The 15,725-nt window shown below is 37.7% G+C and overlaps 1 protein-coding gene across 3 annotated transcripts in view; it reads right to left on the bottom strand.

The window, feature by feature from the left end:
* The window catches only part of LOC128014322 (N-acetyl-beta-glucosaminyl-glycoprotein 4-beta-N-acetylgalactosaminyltransferase 1), a 158,685-nt gene extending 143,256 nt beyond the window's left edge, over positions 1 to 15,429 (bottom strand). Inside the window, exons 1-2 of one of the 3 annotated variants that reach the window (XM_052597802.1) lie at positions 15,375 to 15,429; positions 14,991 to 15,073 (exon numbers count right to left, since the gene is read on the bottom strand). Coding sequence is in view for 1 of the 3 variants with exons in the window: in XM_052597801.1 (XP_052453761.1) it covers positions 10,395 to 10,536 (142 nt within the window). In the remaining 2 variants the exon portion in view is untranslated. Of the gene's footprint in view, positions 1 to 10,394; positions 12,299 to 14,990; positions 15,128 to 15,374 lie in introns of those variants that run through there. The other 2 variants (XM_052597803.1, XM_052597801.1) reach the window with 2 other exon arrangements.
* Between the last annotated feature and the right edge of the window lie 296 nt (positions 15,430 to 15,725).

Below are 15,725 nucleotides of genomic sequence, written 5' to 3'. Positions count from 1 at the left end.
TAAGAAATTTATTGCACTTGATACAGTCAGGATGATCTCCAGGTCTTTATGTTTTTACAAATTACAAACATATCACATTTCATATAAGAGATGCATCCAAATCACTGTCATTCACATTGATAAATATAATTTTTTAATACATTTGTAGACCACGAGTCCACAAGTACCGCATTTGGGACAGGGGTAGACATTTAATTTCCACCTGTACAGAGAATGCAACCTTGTTCCTGCTCAATTCGTAACCAAATCTTTGCTTGGTACCAGTATGACAAAGCACATACTGGAACAGCTCACCGCTGAGTGTGATTGACTGATCACATCACTTCCTTTTTTCTTGTCATCGCTTGCCAACGTGGGTGCAGAGAGCAAACTGTTAAGGTGACCTTTGCACACACAACCACAATAAAAGCCCACTCAAGCAGCTTCAGGCCTTTGATGATCGATTGTAATCCAGCTTTACCAGATGGATCACTTACAGTAAAGCAACACCAACTTCAATGTGAAGCATCTCTCAGCCAGGACACTGAAATATGACACACTATGAGTGTGAGAGAGGAAGAATGCCCATGTGTCACTGATAAAGCCAAGCAAGCCTTGTGCTTTAATGCATTGTGACAAAATATCTTCAAAAGAGGATATTTTGGAGAATGTTTTGTCCATAAAATGAAAGTCAATTGAGGTTCAAATATCTTTGAGCTGACGGGTCTTGTATAAGCTATGGATCAATGTTGATGTCTTCTGTCTCCACACATGTAATAGTCTTGGGATGAAATACATCACTATTTTCAATAGGGATGCAAAGAATGTTCCCGAAAACAGCAACAACAAAAAAAAGCAAAAAGACCCTATAATATCTACTGAAAATGGTCTTAAAGAATTAGCAAATAAACTACAGAACTTTATGTTTTCTAATACACAGTCCAAAGTCCAAAGCATGAGGAAAATCTGTGCTAAAACACAATGTTACTCGTCATTATTTATAAATTTCTTCCTACGGGTTTCTGCCAAAATCAAAGCTGAGAAAAAGCAACGACTCCATCAACAGTCATAAATGTTAGTATTGTAATTTCACCGTTGTTCTGTAGAATAAAATTAAAAAGACAATAATAATGAAAATAATAATTACCATACAACAGCTTTTTTTTTACATTCACACATTACGTTCAAATTGAGATCTTTAATATTTTATAATGTTTTAAAAAATTATCTTCTGTTCAGCAAGGCTGCATTTATTTGTACTAGGGATGTCAACGATTAATCGATGATCGATTAATTGTCGATAAGAGATGCAATCGATTAAGGCTATCGATGGTCGGTTAACCGATTCAGTGTTGGGCTGCGTGCGGCTAATGCGCACTCAACACGTGCGAGCGGCTGTGAGTGACGGTGACGATATATAAAAGCATCATCATTCATTCAAAATGTACAAATTAAGCTTTTAATGTGATTTAAACTTTAAAGTACATTAAAATAGAAACAACATAAAAGTTATTCAACATTAAATGCAATAGAAATGTAGTTACTAATCATTTCATCAGATAACTGTTTTATATCGTGCGCTTTGCAGGGCTGCGGGACACAGTGACAGGACAGGTAGTCTATTCATTCCTACAACTTGTTAATTCATTCCTACAAATTATTAATGTGGCAATTGTCCATGTTTCATTAATTTTGTTCCCTAAATAACCCATGATTTAAGTGAAATAAGGGAACAAATTAATAAATCGAACGAATTCTTAATTCATGAAATCTTTAATTTCCCTTGCCATGTTTACCACAGTAAGAGATGCGAAAACAGTTATTAAAAGCGAAAGATAATAAAATAAACCTGGGAAATTAGAGGGTTAGACTATGAAGATTTAGGAAAAGAAACGATGCCTAAATATACTGAATTTGTGGAAATTCGTGACCAACCGGCAAACCAGAACAAAGCCGCGTAAATGAAGACTATGGGGTCCAAAAGCATGGTCGCGATCTAACATTTTCCAGTTAACCTATTATTCCTCTAATAAACAAAGCTTTTATACCACACTTGTCATAATCAGATCTTATCATTTCTAAATAAATAATTGCTGGATTCAAAACAGCGATTAATAGGCGCTGTGACCGACACATTCCTGGAGCATTCACTGCTGTCACTAAACGATGACGCAGAGCATCGTTCACAAGTTTCTGCATGGACCTGACTAGGGCACAGGTTCTAAGCCCTGGGACAAAATGGGATGCTTTAAGGAAAATTTATAGCCTACTAAGTAATAGGCCCAACATAAAAATAACAATTTGTTTTCATGTTTTTTTTTTTTTTTTTTTATAGGCTATGCGAAATATATCCGACTTAAATAGGCTAATTAAGATTAACGGATTTAAAACAGAAGTGTGGGCGCTCCATAAGTTCACAAAAAAAAAAAAAGGATGACAACGCATTCTGTTTGTTTGCTTTATTTTACAAGAGCACAAATCTTCTGTTTTTATTGTGAGTGTGCACAAATGAAAGTAAACACTTTTGCGGAAAATATATATTTTTTTTTAATGTCTCAGCTGTTTCGATCGTCCCGGAGCCTGCTGCACACGTATATTCTAGCGATTCAAACTTACATCGCAGTCTGTTCATTATCAAAATAAAATGTCAACTAAACATTAAAAGGTTACACTGGTCAGTTTAAATAGACCGTAGTATACCGGTCCACTCTGCTGTTATGCCAAGGACGTTTTTGCTCATATGAAGAGGATCATCTTTTCCGTCTATATGCGAATGCGTGTTAAGTACAAGCCTAGTTTACATTATAAATAACAGTTTAACATTCAAATACATTGCGAATATGGAAACATTTCGATTTGTGCCGAATGAGACATGAGCAATAACCTCCAAATAAATCTAGCGAGGCCGCGCTCGCTCATCCTCGTCTGCACGCATGCACTGTCACGATCTAATGCGCTGTATGCCGGATTTTTAAAAATCTGACATTTTCTAGGACAGAATCCAGCAGGATCAAATTAATGTGAGCAACTGTGTTTTGGTACAGCAGCGCCGATGTAGTTCACTTAATGTGCAGCGCAGTCACACGCGCTCCACATTTCGGATAATTATATACAATAATGTCAGTTGAAAACATTGCAATTGTGCTTTAAAATACAACAACGAGCACCACAAAACCATTTAAAGAGGCGCGTTCAGCGTTCTCCGAGCGGGATTGGAAACTGTCAACAAAGTAAAATGACCTCAAAAGTATGGCGCGCTCTCTTCATTTTATCAAATGATCATAATCGCATCTATTCATTTTATAATCCTGCTACTAGCATTTTATTCAGACTAAAACCTCTTTAATTCAAGTGAGAAAGCGTTTTGTGTGTGTGTGTGGCTTTTGCACATCCTGTCATACCGCTGACTGCTGATGTGCAGGTTGCCTCCTGCCATTTCAGTCATTTAGTAAAGTGATGCTATCTCGAAAGAGATGAGTTTTCAGCTGCCGCTTGAAAATTGTCAGGGATTCAGTATTCCACATAGGGGAGGGAATATCATTCCACCAGCCAGGAATGGTGAACGAGAATGTTCTGGAAAGTGATTTTGAGCCTCTCTGTGGTGGTACCACGAGGCATCACTCACTAGGGGATCTCAGACTTCTGGAAGGGATGTATATTCGTAATAGTGAGTGGAAGTAGGTGGATGCAGAGCCTGTGGGTTGTTCTATATTCTGTCTTAAACTTAATGCGAGCCACAACCGGTAGCCAATGCAAGGAGAAAAAGAAAGGTGTAACATGAGCTCTTTTGGGTTCATTGAAGACAAATTGTGCCGCTGCATTCTAAATAATTTGTAGAGATTTGATTGGGCTTGATGGAAGTCCAGCCAGAGGAGCATTGCAGTAGTCCAGTCTAGAAATGACAAGGGCCTGGACAAGAATTTGTGCCGCATGCTTCGTTAGAAAGGGCCTGATCTTTCTGATGTTGTGCAATGCAAACCTGCAAGAGCGAGCTGTCTTTGAATGTGGTCTTTGAAGGTCAGCTAGTCATCAAAGGTAACACCAAGATTTCTGACCGAGTTGATGGGGAAATTGTAGAAGAGCCTAGCTGGATGGAGAAATCATACTGTAGAGTTGGAGTGGCAGGGAAGACAAGAAGCTTAGTCTTTGCCAGGTAAGCAGTAAGTGATATTCTTTCATCAATGCCCAGATGTCCGCCAGGCAGCCTGAGATACGTGCAGCTACCGTTGGATCATGTGGTTAAAATGAAAGATAGAGCTGTGTCATCAGCATAGCAATGGTAGGAGAATCCATGTGCCTGTGTGATGGGACTCAGTGATGTGTATATGGAGAAGAGGAGGGGTCCAAGAACTGATCCCTGAAGAACCCCAGTAAAAGTTGATGTGCTTTGGATACCTGCCCTCCCCAAGCCACCCTAAAAGACCTATCAGTAAGATGGGATTCAAACCAGTGAAGTGGAATCCCTGTGATGCCCAGTGATGAGAGGGCAGACATGAGGATCTGATGATTTACAGTGTCAAAAGCAGCAGATAGATTTAGCACAATAAGAACTGATTATTTGGAATCAGCTTTTGCAATCCACAGGGCTTCCTAGACTGATAGTAGCGCAGTCTCCATTGAATGGCCACTCCTGAAACCTGACTGGTTAGCGTCCAGTTTGTTGTTCTGTGAAAGAAAATGATATCTGGTTGAAAACAACTCTTTCGAGGGTTTTTCGCCATGAATGGAAGGAGAAAGACAGGTCTGTAGCTATCTGTAAGATAAGTTTTTAATGTACAGTATAGACCAAAAGTTTGTACACACCTTCTCATTCAAAGAGTTTTCTTTATTTTCATGACTATGAAAATTGTAGATTCACACTGAAGGCATCAAAACTATGAATTAACACATGTGGAATTATATACAAAACAAAAATTGTGGAACAACTGAAAATATGTAATATTCTTGGTTCTTCAAAGTAGCCACCTTTTGCTTTGATTACTGCTTTGCACACTCTTGGCGTTCTCTTGATGAGCTTCAAGAGGTCGTCACCTGAAATGGTCTTCCAACAGTCTTGAAGGAGTTCCCCGAGAGATGCTTAGCACTTGTTGGCCCTTTTGCCTTCTGTCTGCGGTCCAGCTCACCCCTAAACCATCTCGATTGGGTTCAGGTCCGGTGACTGTGGAGGCCAGGTCATCTGGCGCAGCACCCCATCACTCTCCTTCTTGGTCAAATAGCCCTTGATGCCTTCAGTGTGCCTTCATAGTCATGAAAATAAAGAAATCTCTTTGAATGAGAAGGTGTGTCCAAACTTTTGGTCTGTACTGTAGGTATTTTGAGCAGTGGGGTTACCCAAGCCCGCTTGAATGCAGTGGGGAAGATGCCTGTGAGGAGAGATGTGTTGATGAGGTGTGTGAGTGCTGGTAAAAGTGTAGGAGGGATTGCCTGGAGGAGGTGTGAGGTGATTGGGTCTGGAGGGCATGTTGTAGGATGGCTGGGGAGAAGACTTTTTGATATTTCTGTGGGTGTGGTTGGTTTGAAGTCCTGTGAACATTCTGTTGCAAGTTCTTCAAATGTACATTAATGAAACAAAGCATGATGACAGAAGCAAGACTTTGGATGGCGTCCATTCTAAGCTGAAGGTGAATTTCTAACAGTCATAGGACACAAAATACATGTAACTCGCTAAAAACTTTCACTGCACTTGTAACCAAGATTAAAGAAAGAAAAATGAATAAGTAGTTTCTGCGTCATTGATTAACAAAGGCAAACAGGCATCCCACAGGTGAAGTAATTAATGCTCAATTTCCCTATTAACAAAAGAAACGTTAATATAAAGGAAATTACACTAAAACCATACTGTGAATCTGTGCAGGAATGCAGTTTGAATCCATTAATGTCATTAATCATAGTAAAAATAGGTGTGTAACATAATATATTCACTGCCATAAAACAGTCATTCTTTAATATAATGTAACTTTAGATTTTCCTTTTAAGAATTACAGAGTGCTGCATGTAAGACATGTTTTCATAGTAACAAAAGACCTTTAGGGTACCTTTTCAGTGAATGTAAAATGACACATCAATTATACATCAACGTAATTAACTCTGATTTTATGACCTTAACAGCCGTCATGCTTTAGTACGGCCAGATTATGGTGGGAAATGGCAGCTTTCCATTCACACAAACACACACAGCCGTATCATATGACCTTTCCCAAAAGCCCTTTCTGTGCCTGTAACCAACCTGCCAATCTCAACCCACTCCTTCTCAGTTCATTTGTGTGTATTTCTCACACCCTTTCATTCAGCATTCACAGGGGTCCCGGTTAGAGGTTGAACACCAATGCCAAACCGGGATCAGTTCCCTTGGATTTCTAAACATAGCAACCTAAAGCAAAAAGCTAATTTTAAAAAGACATCCTTTGTGTTAACAAACACTGTACTTTGGCCATCTCCACTATTCAGTTCTTCATGTTCCTTAACTCAAAATGTTTTTTTTTTTATTACCATTAAAGCTACAGTATGGTTTATGTTTAAACACTTTAATGTAAAGACATCTTTAAGTAAGACATTAGTAGGCTGGTTTCCCTAAACAGTGTTAACACTGTGGTGCTATCAAAACATAGCTCTGTTTGTTTGAGATTCCTGACCAGCCTGACTCAGCAACACTGAATCAACCAATGGCAAGTTGTTTTTGTTGTTGTTTTCGACCAATGGCACATTAGGGAGTGTTCTGGTATCTTTAGTTATGCAAAAATTGCACCCTTAATTCAGTAAATGTAAATAAATAAATGTATTATTTTAAGGAGGTTGCCAATGTATCACAGGGCTTCTATAGGTGCCTACTGGTTTCTTCATTTTTTTCTTCCTCTGATTTAAATATTTTAAACATTCAAACCATGTTTTCTCAGAAATATTGTTTTAATTGGACATCAAATGTTGTTTCTTTGTCCTCAAATTTACTTTGAAAACTTTTTGTCTTTTGTAATACCCCTTTAAGTTAAACATAGTTTCTTTAATGACATCATCACCCAGGAAGTGACATCATTTTTGGCGGGAAAGCAGCAGCACAGAAATAAGAAAATTCAGTTTTTTGGTCGCCCTACATCCAAACAATTTTGTCCTCACCTAGATTCTTATATATTTGATTCAGCCAATATTATACTACATTTAATTCTTGATTGACATATATATATATATAATATTAGGGCCGGGACTCGATTAAAAAAATTAATCTAATTAATTAGAGGCTTTGTAATTAATTAATCGAAATTAATCGCATTTTAATCGCATATAAATATTTGATCTGAGAACAGAGAGAAGTAATTTTTTTTTCACATGGATTCATAGTATACCATTGAATAATGACTGAATACATAAGCTTAAGCAACAAAAAATGTTTATTTTAAGAGTTTTTAAAGTAAAACACAATACTGTCAATTACATTCAGAACATTGGAAACACTGACTATTAGAAAACATCTCTCTGTTGCTTCAGAGGCCATAACATACTAAGTCCAACTCTCAATAACCTTGGCCAAAACAATAAAGAGTTCAACATAAACTGTTGCACCAACAAAATAATACATAGTTCAACATAAAGTGTGAAGTCCACGCTAGCTGCTATATGTTTTGCGTTGAGGTGATACTTGAGGTTCGATGTGCTGCAGTGATATGCGAAGCGAACGCTAGTTGGTGCTCCAGTATAATCGGTCCGCCGAAACAAATCCTGTGAAAACGTTCCGCGGTGCAAAAATAAGTCATTAAAAATGCGGGAATTTTTTTTTTCTGTAATTAATTAATCTTAGTTAACGCGTTATTTTTTGTGTAATGAATTAATCTCAATTAACGCGTTAAAGTCCTGTCCCTAGTATATATATTTTTTTTCATTAACATTTATCCACTTTTTATTACTGAATTAACCGTCTGAACTTTCTTTACCTTATGAAGAATTAAAACCCTCTAAAATTCCTTAAATATTTTATAGAAAATTCATGCATTTAGATGCTTTTCTAATGTACCAATGTCTATATTACTGTATGAATTCAATTATAGTATCTGTCACTGTAAAGTCATTTGCAATTTATGTTAAGGTTATGTTTTTTGCACAACTTTTGGCTTTTATCCCATCTTTATGCCATTCTTTTTTTTTCTTCTAACTATTCTCAGTTTGATGTGTGGGTGTGTGTGTTAATTATGTAGAACTGATCTATTGTTGGTATTTATTTGTATATAATCCCTTAGAAATGTTGTTTTAGTAATTGCAGTTTGAGCACTAATAAATAAAAAATAGAAATGAGAAAATATAAATTGGCTTAATAATAATAATAATAATAATAAAAACAATGTTAGATGCAACAACGGAAATTTGTGTAATAAAATATATTGTAATTAACTTCCTGACCTCATGCAAGCCAACTCAAAATCCCACACTGAGCAATGGCTAACTTTAGCTTTTTATTTCCATCCTGTTAATTTCCTTGCCATCATGTAAATAGGTTATAATGAATGACGTTTAAGAGTCTGAGCTTGACCAGAGCATATATTCTGTCTAATAATATGCTTTCATAGCAATGCCTCTACAAATTACAACCCAAGCAAGTTCAAAAGGTACTGCATAACAGAAATGACCCGACTGCTACTTCGACACATTCCTTCACACTTGGTTGCTTAAAAAGACCCTTGTTCACAGCAACCTATCACAGCTGGTGCACGGCTACATCTTGACCCAGCCCTACGGAGCCTGTAATTGGGAATAAGGTGACCACTGTGAGTCTCGGGCGAAAATAAATCAGCCTATTTGTGCAAACACGCACAGCCAACATCTCTGATTAAAATGTCAGTAACGTCACTCGGCGAGCCCCACAGACTTTTTTAATTTCACCGTAGATGGCTTGGTGCGCCGCCACGTTATTTTCCAGACATCTTCTTCTTTGTGCTAATGCAGGATTTGCACAGCCTTTTCTCACTTGAGTGCTTCCAGTGCTCTTCTCCTTGGCGAGAGGAGTGATTTGGTGGCCCACTCAAAGACTGGAGCGGTCAGACAGAGGCTGAAGTTCCTGGGTTATGATTGAGGTCAGTTTGGGGCAGCAAGGGAGAGATGCCAAACCACACACAGCTTTTAGCCGCTGTTAATGAGAAAGGAGATCCTCTTCTAGTGTCGGACACAAAAAAGTTGTTGTCAGACGGGCTCTAGGGGTCGGACACTGTGTTAGCAGACTAACGCTTTTAATATAAGCTTTAAGGTGCTGTCAAATTAGGAAAATTTCACTAGATAAACCTATTGGATATTGTCAATAGTGTAGCAATGTATAAAGCATAGTTGTCTGTTGGTCAACACACCAAATTGGGAACATGGGAACAATTGAAAATTTAGCTAAATCTGCTCAGGGAAATGTTTCCCCCACAAGCGAAATTACCATCACATGGATTTTTATTGAAAATACTGAATTTTGGCTGCAGCAAATACAGGGAACAATGGTAAATGTGGCCAATATATAGACCTGTAGCTGATGTTTTTTTTTTTTTTTTTTTTTTTTTTTACGTAACATTTTGGTAAATTTGGCAGCTTTGGTAAGACTCAAATGGTTTCAAATCAAGCAGCTTTCAGTTGGTCAACACTGCAAATTTACGAGACCAACAGAACTGATGCGAAATCTTCATTGGGATATGTTTTCTAATAATAACAATTTGTTGCATTTATATAGCGCTTTTCTAGACACTCAAAGTGCTTCAGAATGTGAGCGGCATCTCCTCATCCACCACAAGAGGAAACTGCTAATCCTGTTGACACACGTGTGTGTGTGTGTGTGTGTGTGTGTGTGTGTGTGTGTGTGTTTGAATCTGTTTTGCAGAGGTAAAGAGCTAGGATTCTCACAAGCACATGGCTTCTGCAAACACACTTCTGCTTAATCATAAAGCCGAGAATGTAGTTCCTCTGAATTCGTTTTATCAGAATAATGCTCATCTGAACATGTCTGCTTATGTTGTCCATATCTGCATAATTTAAACACCTTCAAATGAAACCAATATAATGTCAACTTAATTTAATTCAAAGTGCAATATTTCAGCTAATGACAAGGCATTCAATACTAATGCATTCAAAAAGCTGACAATACTATAATGTTACACTCCCAAAATGCCAATTTCCATCGGCCAATAATTAAAATGTGCAGGGCGCTGATGTTGAAACTCAGTATCAGCGCTGGTGCCTTAGTTAATTAAAGTTAATAATGAAATTGATAATTCAGCAATTCCTATTCATCTTGCTTCCATTCTGAACCTCAGCTTCATTTCTCCCCAACGCTCCAAAATTACACCAGAAAAAAAAAGATAATAATAATAAACTCCTTTCATAATTACAACAGTTTAAATAAATAATCCTAAATTATTATTTTCATATCATCTAAAATCTAAAAACCAAACACAGCTTACCTTTTCCATAGTTGAAGTGGAGTTTGATGGATTTGCCCTGGTTGATGTGGAGGTATGTAAACCACACGGCAAAAGTGAGCAGCACCAGCAGCAGCAGAAGTTTGAACTGCTTTCGTATCTTCTTCACAGGGAATCGCAGCATTTTCGCAGCTGCAGCATCATCAGCAGCAGCAGCAGCAAAAAAGAGAGCGTGAGCCGCTCTTTGGTCTGGCGCTTCAGAGAACGAGTCCTGATGTCACAATGTCATATTTGCAGCAGCAGCATCAGGTTCGGTTTGCCGCAACTAAACCCCCGGTATCACAATCTCATCTTCGCAACAGCAGCAGAATGAAAGTGTCAGCTGCTTCTCAGTTCGCCGCACTTAAATTTGTAGCATCACAATGTCATATTTCTCCAGACAGCAGCAGAATCAGTCTTGTTTTGCTAAAATTAAGACTGCTTATGTCACAAACTCATAGTTACAATATGTCAGCTGCTTCTCGGTTTGGCACGCTTCAAAAAAAAAAAAAATGTTGCAATGTCACATTACAGCAGCGGAAAAAAAGTCAGCTGCTTCTCACTTTAAAGACAAGCCATTTCCTCGATGGGGTTCTTACTATTCTAACTCTATAGAAGGATCAAACATGATTTGCAAGCCATGTCACTGTTAATGACCTCAAATGGACTTCATTTAATTCCCATTTAGCACAAACAAGTTTTAAAAACAGGTAAAGATGGAGAATAGTCCCATAGATGATTTGATTGTAGGCAAACAGTCAAAGAAAAGAGCAGCGGGCTGTTAATCTTGAGAAAGCCGCTCTGACAGCAGTCCAGCCACTTCAGACAGGATCATCCTCTGGATTTAAAGCTTTCGCTCAAATGACCAGTCTAACTTTTTAACATTGCGGTTTCACATTTAATTAACAATAAACAACATAATCTGACTGTAGAACCTCAATGTAGAACCTTAATTGAGAAACTGCTCCTTTCTGGGATGATTGAATGATATTTTAAATAAAACCACTCAATTAACAAATGCAATATTTAGCATGAAACCACATCAAACAAAAGCATATCCTTATTATGCATTTCCAATTTGTTTTCATTAATTTAACTTAGATTTTTACACATCTTCTTTGAGTAATTAGTTTTGAAGTGGTAAAAAAAAAGTGCAATGAACTTATCACTGCAGGTTATTAATGACTTTGGCAGCACTTTGAGTTCAATTAAAAATTGAAGGCAGTAATTATAGCTATTTGATATTTACAGCATATCTAGAATCAAACAGTAGTATTCTACAAAAAAATCTAAATAAACAAGACGTTTTAGATTTAATGAATTAAACACGCATTCGAGTGGCATTGATTCAGTATGCAACAGTAATTCTGAACATCACGAGACTGGTACTTTATCGCATTGCAATGGAAAAGAAAAGAAAAGCAATGCAAGCAAATAAATGCTGGTTTATCTTCAGATCTTATTTAAACAGTAATATGCGTCGTGAATAACCGCGGGTGAATCACATTGCTCTCGCGGTTCATAGGGGATGCGATCATGCACCTGCTATCATCCAAGTCCACGCGCAACTTACTCGCTCTTCGCAAGATTTCAAATCAAACGCCATGAACCGAATAAAACCTGCAGAAAACCGTTGGCATAAAAACAATAACAATGCTCTATTGGCGTCCGTGAGCTCAGATACCGTTAGCTGAATCTGACATCTTGATTCCACTCGTGCTCTCTGCGAAACAAACGCTTTGTTTCACCGATGCGTCAGTCTCTGCGCGCGGGTGTTGTCACGCCTTTAGTCTGATGAACTATTTAGCAACGAGTCTCATAAATCCCACAAGCTCCGCTTCCAGTCCTACGATGCGATCGACTCTCGATCCCCGCGTTCAACTGAGCATCCATGACGCTGCCGCGGAGAGACGTTACGAAGCCTACTATGGTACCGGATCAGCTCATGAATAATTAAATAGTCCATGTTGACGTTACGTTCAGCATCCGTGCGCGAGGTTCATAAATATTCATGAGGCAGGTGTTATCAATAGAAAACCAGTCATGCTTACTGGCCGAACGTCACCGTTACGTAATTAATATTCATGATCTCAGCCGTTACCGTAGTAGGATTCGGAGATTCGCTGCTGGGCAACCGAACTTGGGTGGAGCCGTTATGGGCAGGACGGGTGTCCAACCACCGGCGGAGCTCCAGCGCGAGAGATTATTACTGGAAGAGTTTAATCGTTTGCTGTGATGATCTCACCTAATTGTTGATTTGACGGTTCCATCATTTGACAGACGATATCAACACTAAACAATTATTATTATTTTTCAATGATTAATGTATAAAATATAAAAGATTAATTAATTATTTTTTTATGTAGTTCATTCATTTTTGACTTAGGAAAGCGCATTTTTACATGCATCATTATAATAATAATATAATAATAATTAAGCTAGTTGACGTATTCATTAAGATACTGTTCGTTTATTTGTTTGTCTGAAACGTGCATTTTAAAAAGTTAAATATGTTAATTAAAATATATTTTAAATTAAACTTTAATATTTGATTTCAAGAAATTATTTGTATTTTTTTATATGTGTGTGTGTGAGTGTTCTGTTTATTACTGAATTTTGTATGTATGTATATATATATATATATATACTTCATTCAGTATAATAAACAGAATAATATAATAGAACAACATTTATTAATTGATTATTTATTGTTCATTTGTTTTATTTTTACTGGTTTTATGTACAGAATAAGAGTTTTTAGATTTAGAGAATGTACCTGTTTAGACTCCAAATATGTGGTTTGTTAATAAAGATATTATGGGATCATTTAAAGCCCACAGCCTTTCTAAACTCCTATTTCACATTTTAAGTAGTCTGCATACTGCCTGACTTTGATCATTCACAGAATAAGCACAACTCATCACATCTTTGAATAATTAAGCCCTGTTTCTAATATGCATGAAGCTATAAGCCCATGCAGAGTTTATATGGTGAAATATTAGCGGTTCTTCAGGCAGTTCACTGTGGCACGACCACATCACAGTAATTTCTCTCCCAATGTTTTATTCATCCCATTTCCCTGAGAGACAGGGTCATGAGCGGTGAGTTAGAGCATAACTAGTAGGGGACGGGTTAATTAAACATGTAGCTGTCATCACACAAGAACTCACAGGTGAAAGAGAGAAAGACTAAGCACAACATTTCCAAAGCCATGAGATTTTCTTCCCAAGATATACATAGAATGGCCTTTTCCCTTCCTGTTTGTCTTCCTCGCCACTTTCCGGCGTGACATTACAATAAGATGGTCACCCTCAACTGAAATGTCAAGAGGATTAAAAGGAAGGCCTTCTCTTAATGTTGATCTAAATCTGACACCACTGTTCCTGCAGTAACAGGTGGAAACACTCTCCTTACTTTCCAGGAGCGGAGCATTTCCACAGCATCTTTATGATTTGAAACGGGATCCCACGGACTTCCACTTCCAAGACAAAAACAAACCAGAAAAGATTAGAGAAAGAGAAGAATAAATCTCATTGACATTGTTAAAGGAGCAGTTCACCCCAAAATAAAAGGCCATTCAAGATGAGTTGATTAGCATTTTATCATTGCATCTGCTTATCAATGGATCCTCAGCAGTGAATGGGTGCCGTCAGAACACAGTAATCCACATAGCCTTATGCATGTAAATTTCCATGTTATAGTGCCACCTAGTGCCAAAGGGATGTGTGTCTGGGTGGAGGTGCACCTTTGGCACCATCCAGCCAAGTTTAGGATCCATGTGATTTCTGCTCTATAAGTGTCAGAGACTGAAAAGAAGAAGCAAAGGTTCTTGGGCCACTAGAAAAGGAGATGGTTCAAATTGTGGTGTTCAGAGCACAGATGTGTTCAGGTTCAGTGTTTTTTTTTTTTTTTAAAGTGCTACTTGTTGTTGCTCTCCATTGAATAAAACATATAGATTGGCTTTTGAACATGCATGATATTCTGGTCCAAAAGCACAAATAATTTAGATATAGGCTACACTTACCCAGGTATATGTTTTGACTAATTACTGTATGCATGTTACCTACATGCTGTCAAACACACAGTGATATTATTTCATATTGAGTCATTTTATCTCAACCCCCCAAAAAATAATTCATTTGACAGTCATCGTATATATTTTGTGTATCTTTGGTTTCTGTAGTCAATTCTAGCGCTTACTGTGTTGTATGTTTATGTCTCTGTGAATAATACTTCTGCCTTTGCTCTTCAGTTTCTTTGTCAGAGCTTATAAATCTTTCACTGGCTGCTGTAGTTTGAGGCATTGAGCACAGATTGTGTGTGTGTGTGTGTGTGTGTGTTGTGTGTGTGTGTGTGTGTGTGTGTGTGTCACAAAGTCCTAACTAGTACAACATCACATATTAGCTCATATTTATTGATAAATATTAACAAAAAGACACATTTGAGTTCATTTCGTGTTCGTAGTTAATGTGATAAAGCACACCTGTCGACCTGTTGTGTGAACCTGCGGAAAAGCTGGATCACTAAAACGGTGTATTAGAGTCAAACATTTTCAGTTAATCTCCTCAAGAAATACAAACACATTAAAATGACCCCTACCTTTGACGCCAAGAGGAGCAGCATGAAGACATGAAGATGCTGCTCTCCACAGCTCTGTGATCAATCAGAAAATCACTGCTCCTCTGAGGAAAACAAGAACCTCATACATGAACGTGTTGATCTCACAACATGTGACCAGTAATTGGCTTTCCAAACAAACAGCTTCGTTCCTGTTTTCCAGTTAGAAATGATGGTATTATCACGGTCAGAGTTATTGGAGAACATGATTATCTTATCAACAACACTCATTATAGACCTGCACAGAAACCCATAGGATGCTACACGATTTCAAACGCTCATTTGATAAAGATTTCATCCACCAATAGTGCTAAACACTAGCGGTAACTTACTTTGGTTCCATTATTTTATTATTTTTAACGATACCTGAATCACTCCCGCTTCTCGATTGCCATTTCTGCAGTTTTTACATTCTTACGCCAGTTATTCAACCGATTCGCTCAAAAACTCCGATTCAATCACAGTTGACTCTATTAGTGAGTCACTGAATCGTTTAAAGAACCGATTCGCTCAAAAACTCAGATTCAATCACGAACTGTATACAGTTGACTCTACTAGTGATTCACTGAATCGTTTAAAGAACCGATTCGCTCAAAAATTCAGATTCAATCACGAACTGTACAGTTGACTCTACGTGTGAGTCACTGAATCGTTTAAAGATCCGATTCGCTCAAAAACTCCGATTCAATCACGAACTGTACAGTTGACTCTACGTGT

The sequence above is a fragment of the Carassius gibelio genome, chromosome B25, assembly GCF_023724105.1.
Source record: "Carassius gibelio isolate Cgi1373 ecotype wild population from Czech Republic chromosome B25, carGib1.2-hapl.c, whole genome shotgun sequence".
NCBI classification, from domain to species: Eukaryota; Metazoa; Chordata; class Actinopteri; order Cypriniformes; family Cyprinidae; genus Carassius; species Carassius gibelio.
The sequence above is the reverse complement of the archived record's forward strand: the minus strand, read 5'-3'. Positions and strand labels throughout refer to the sequence as shown.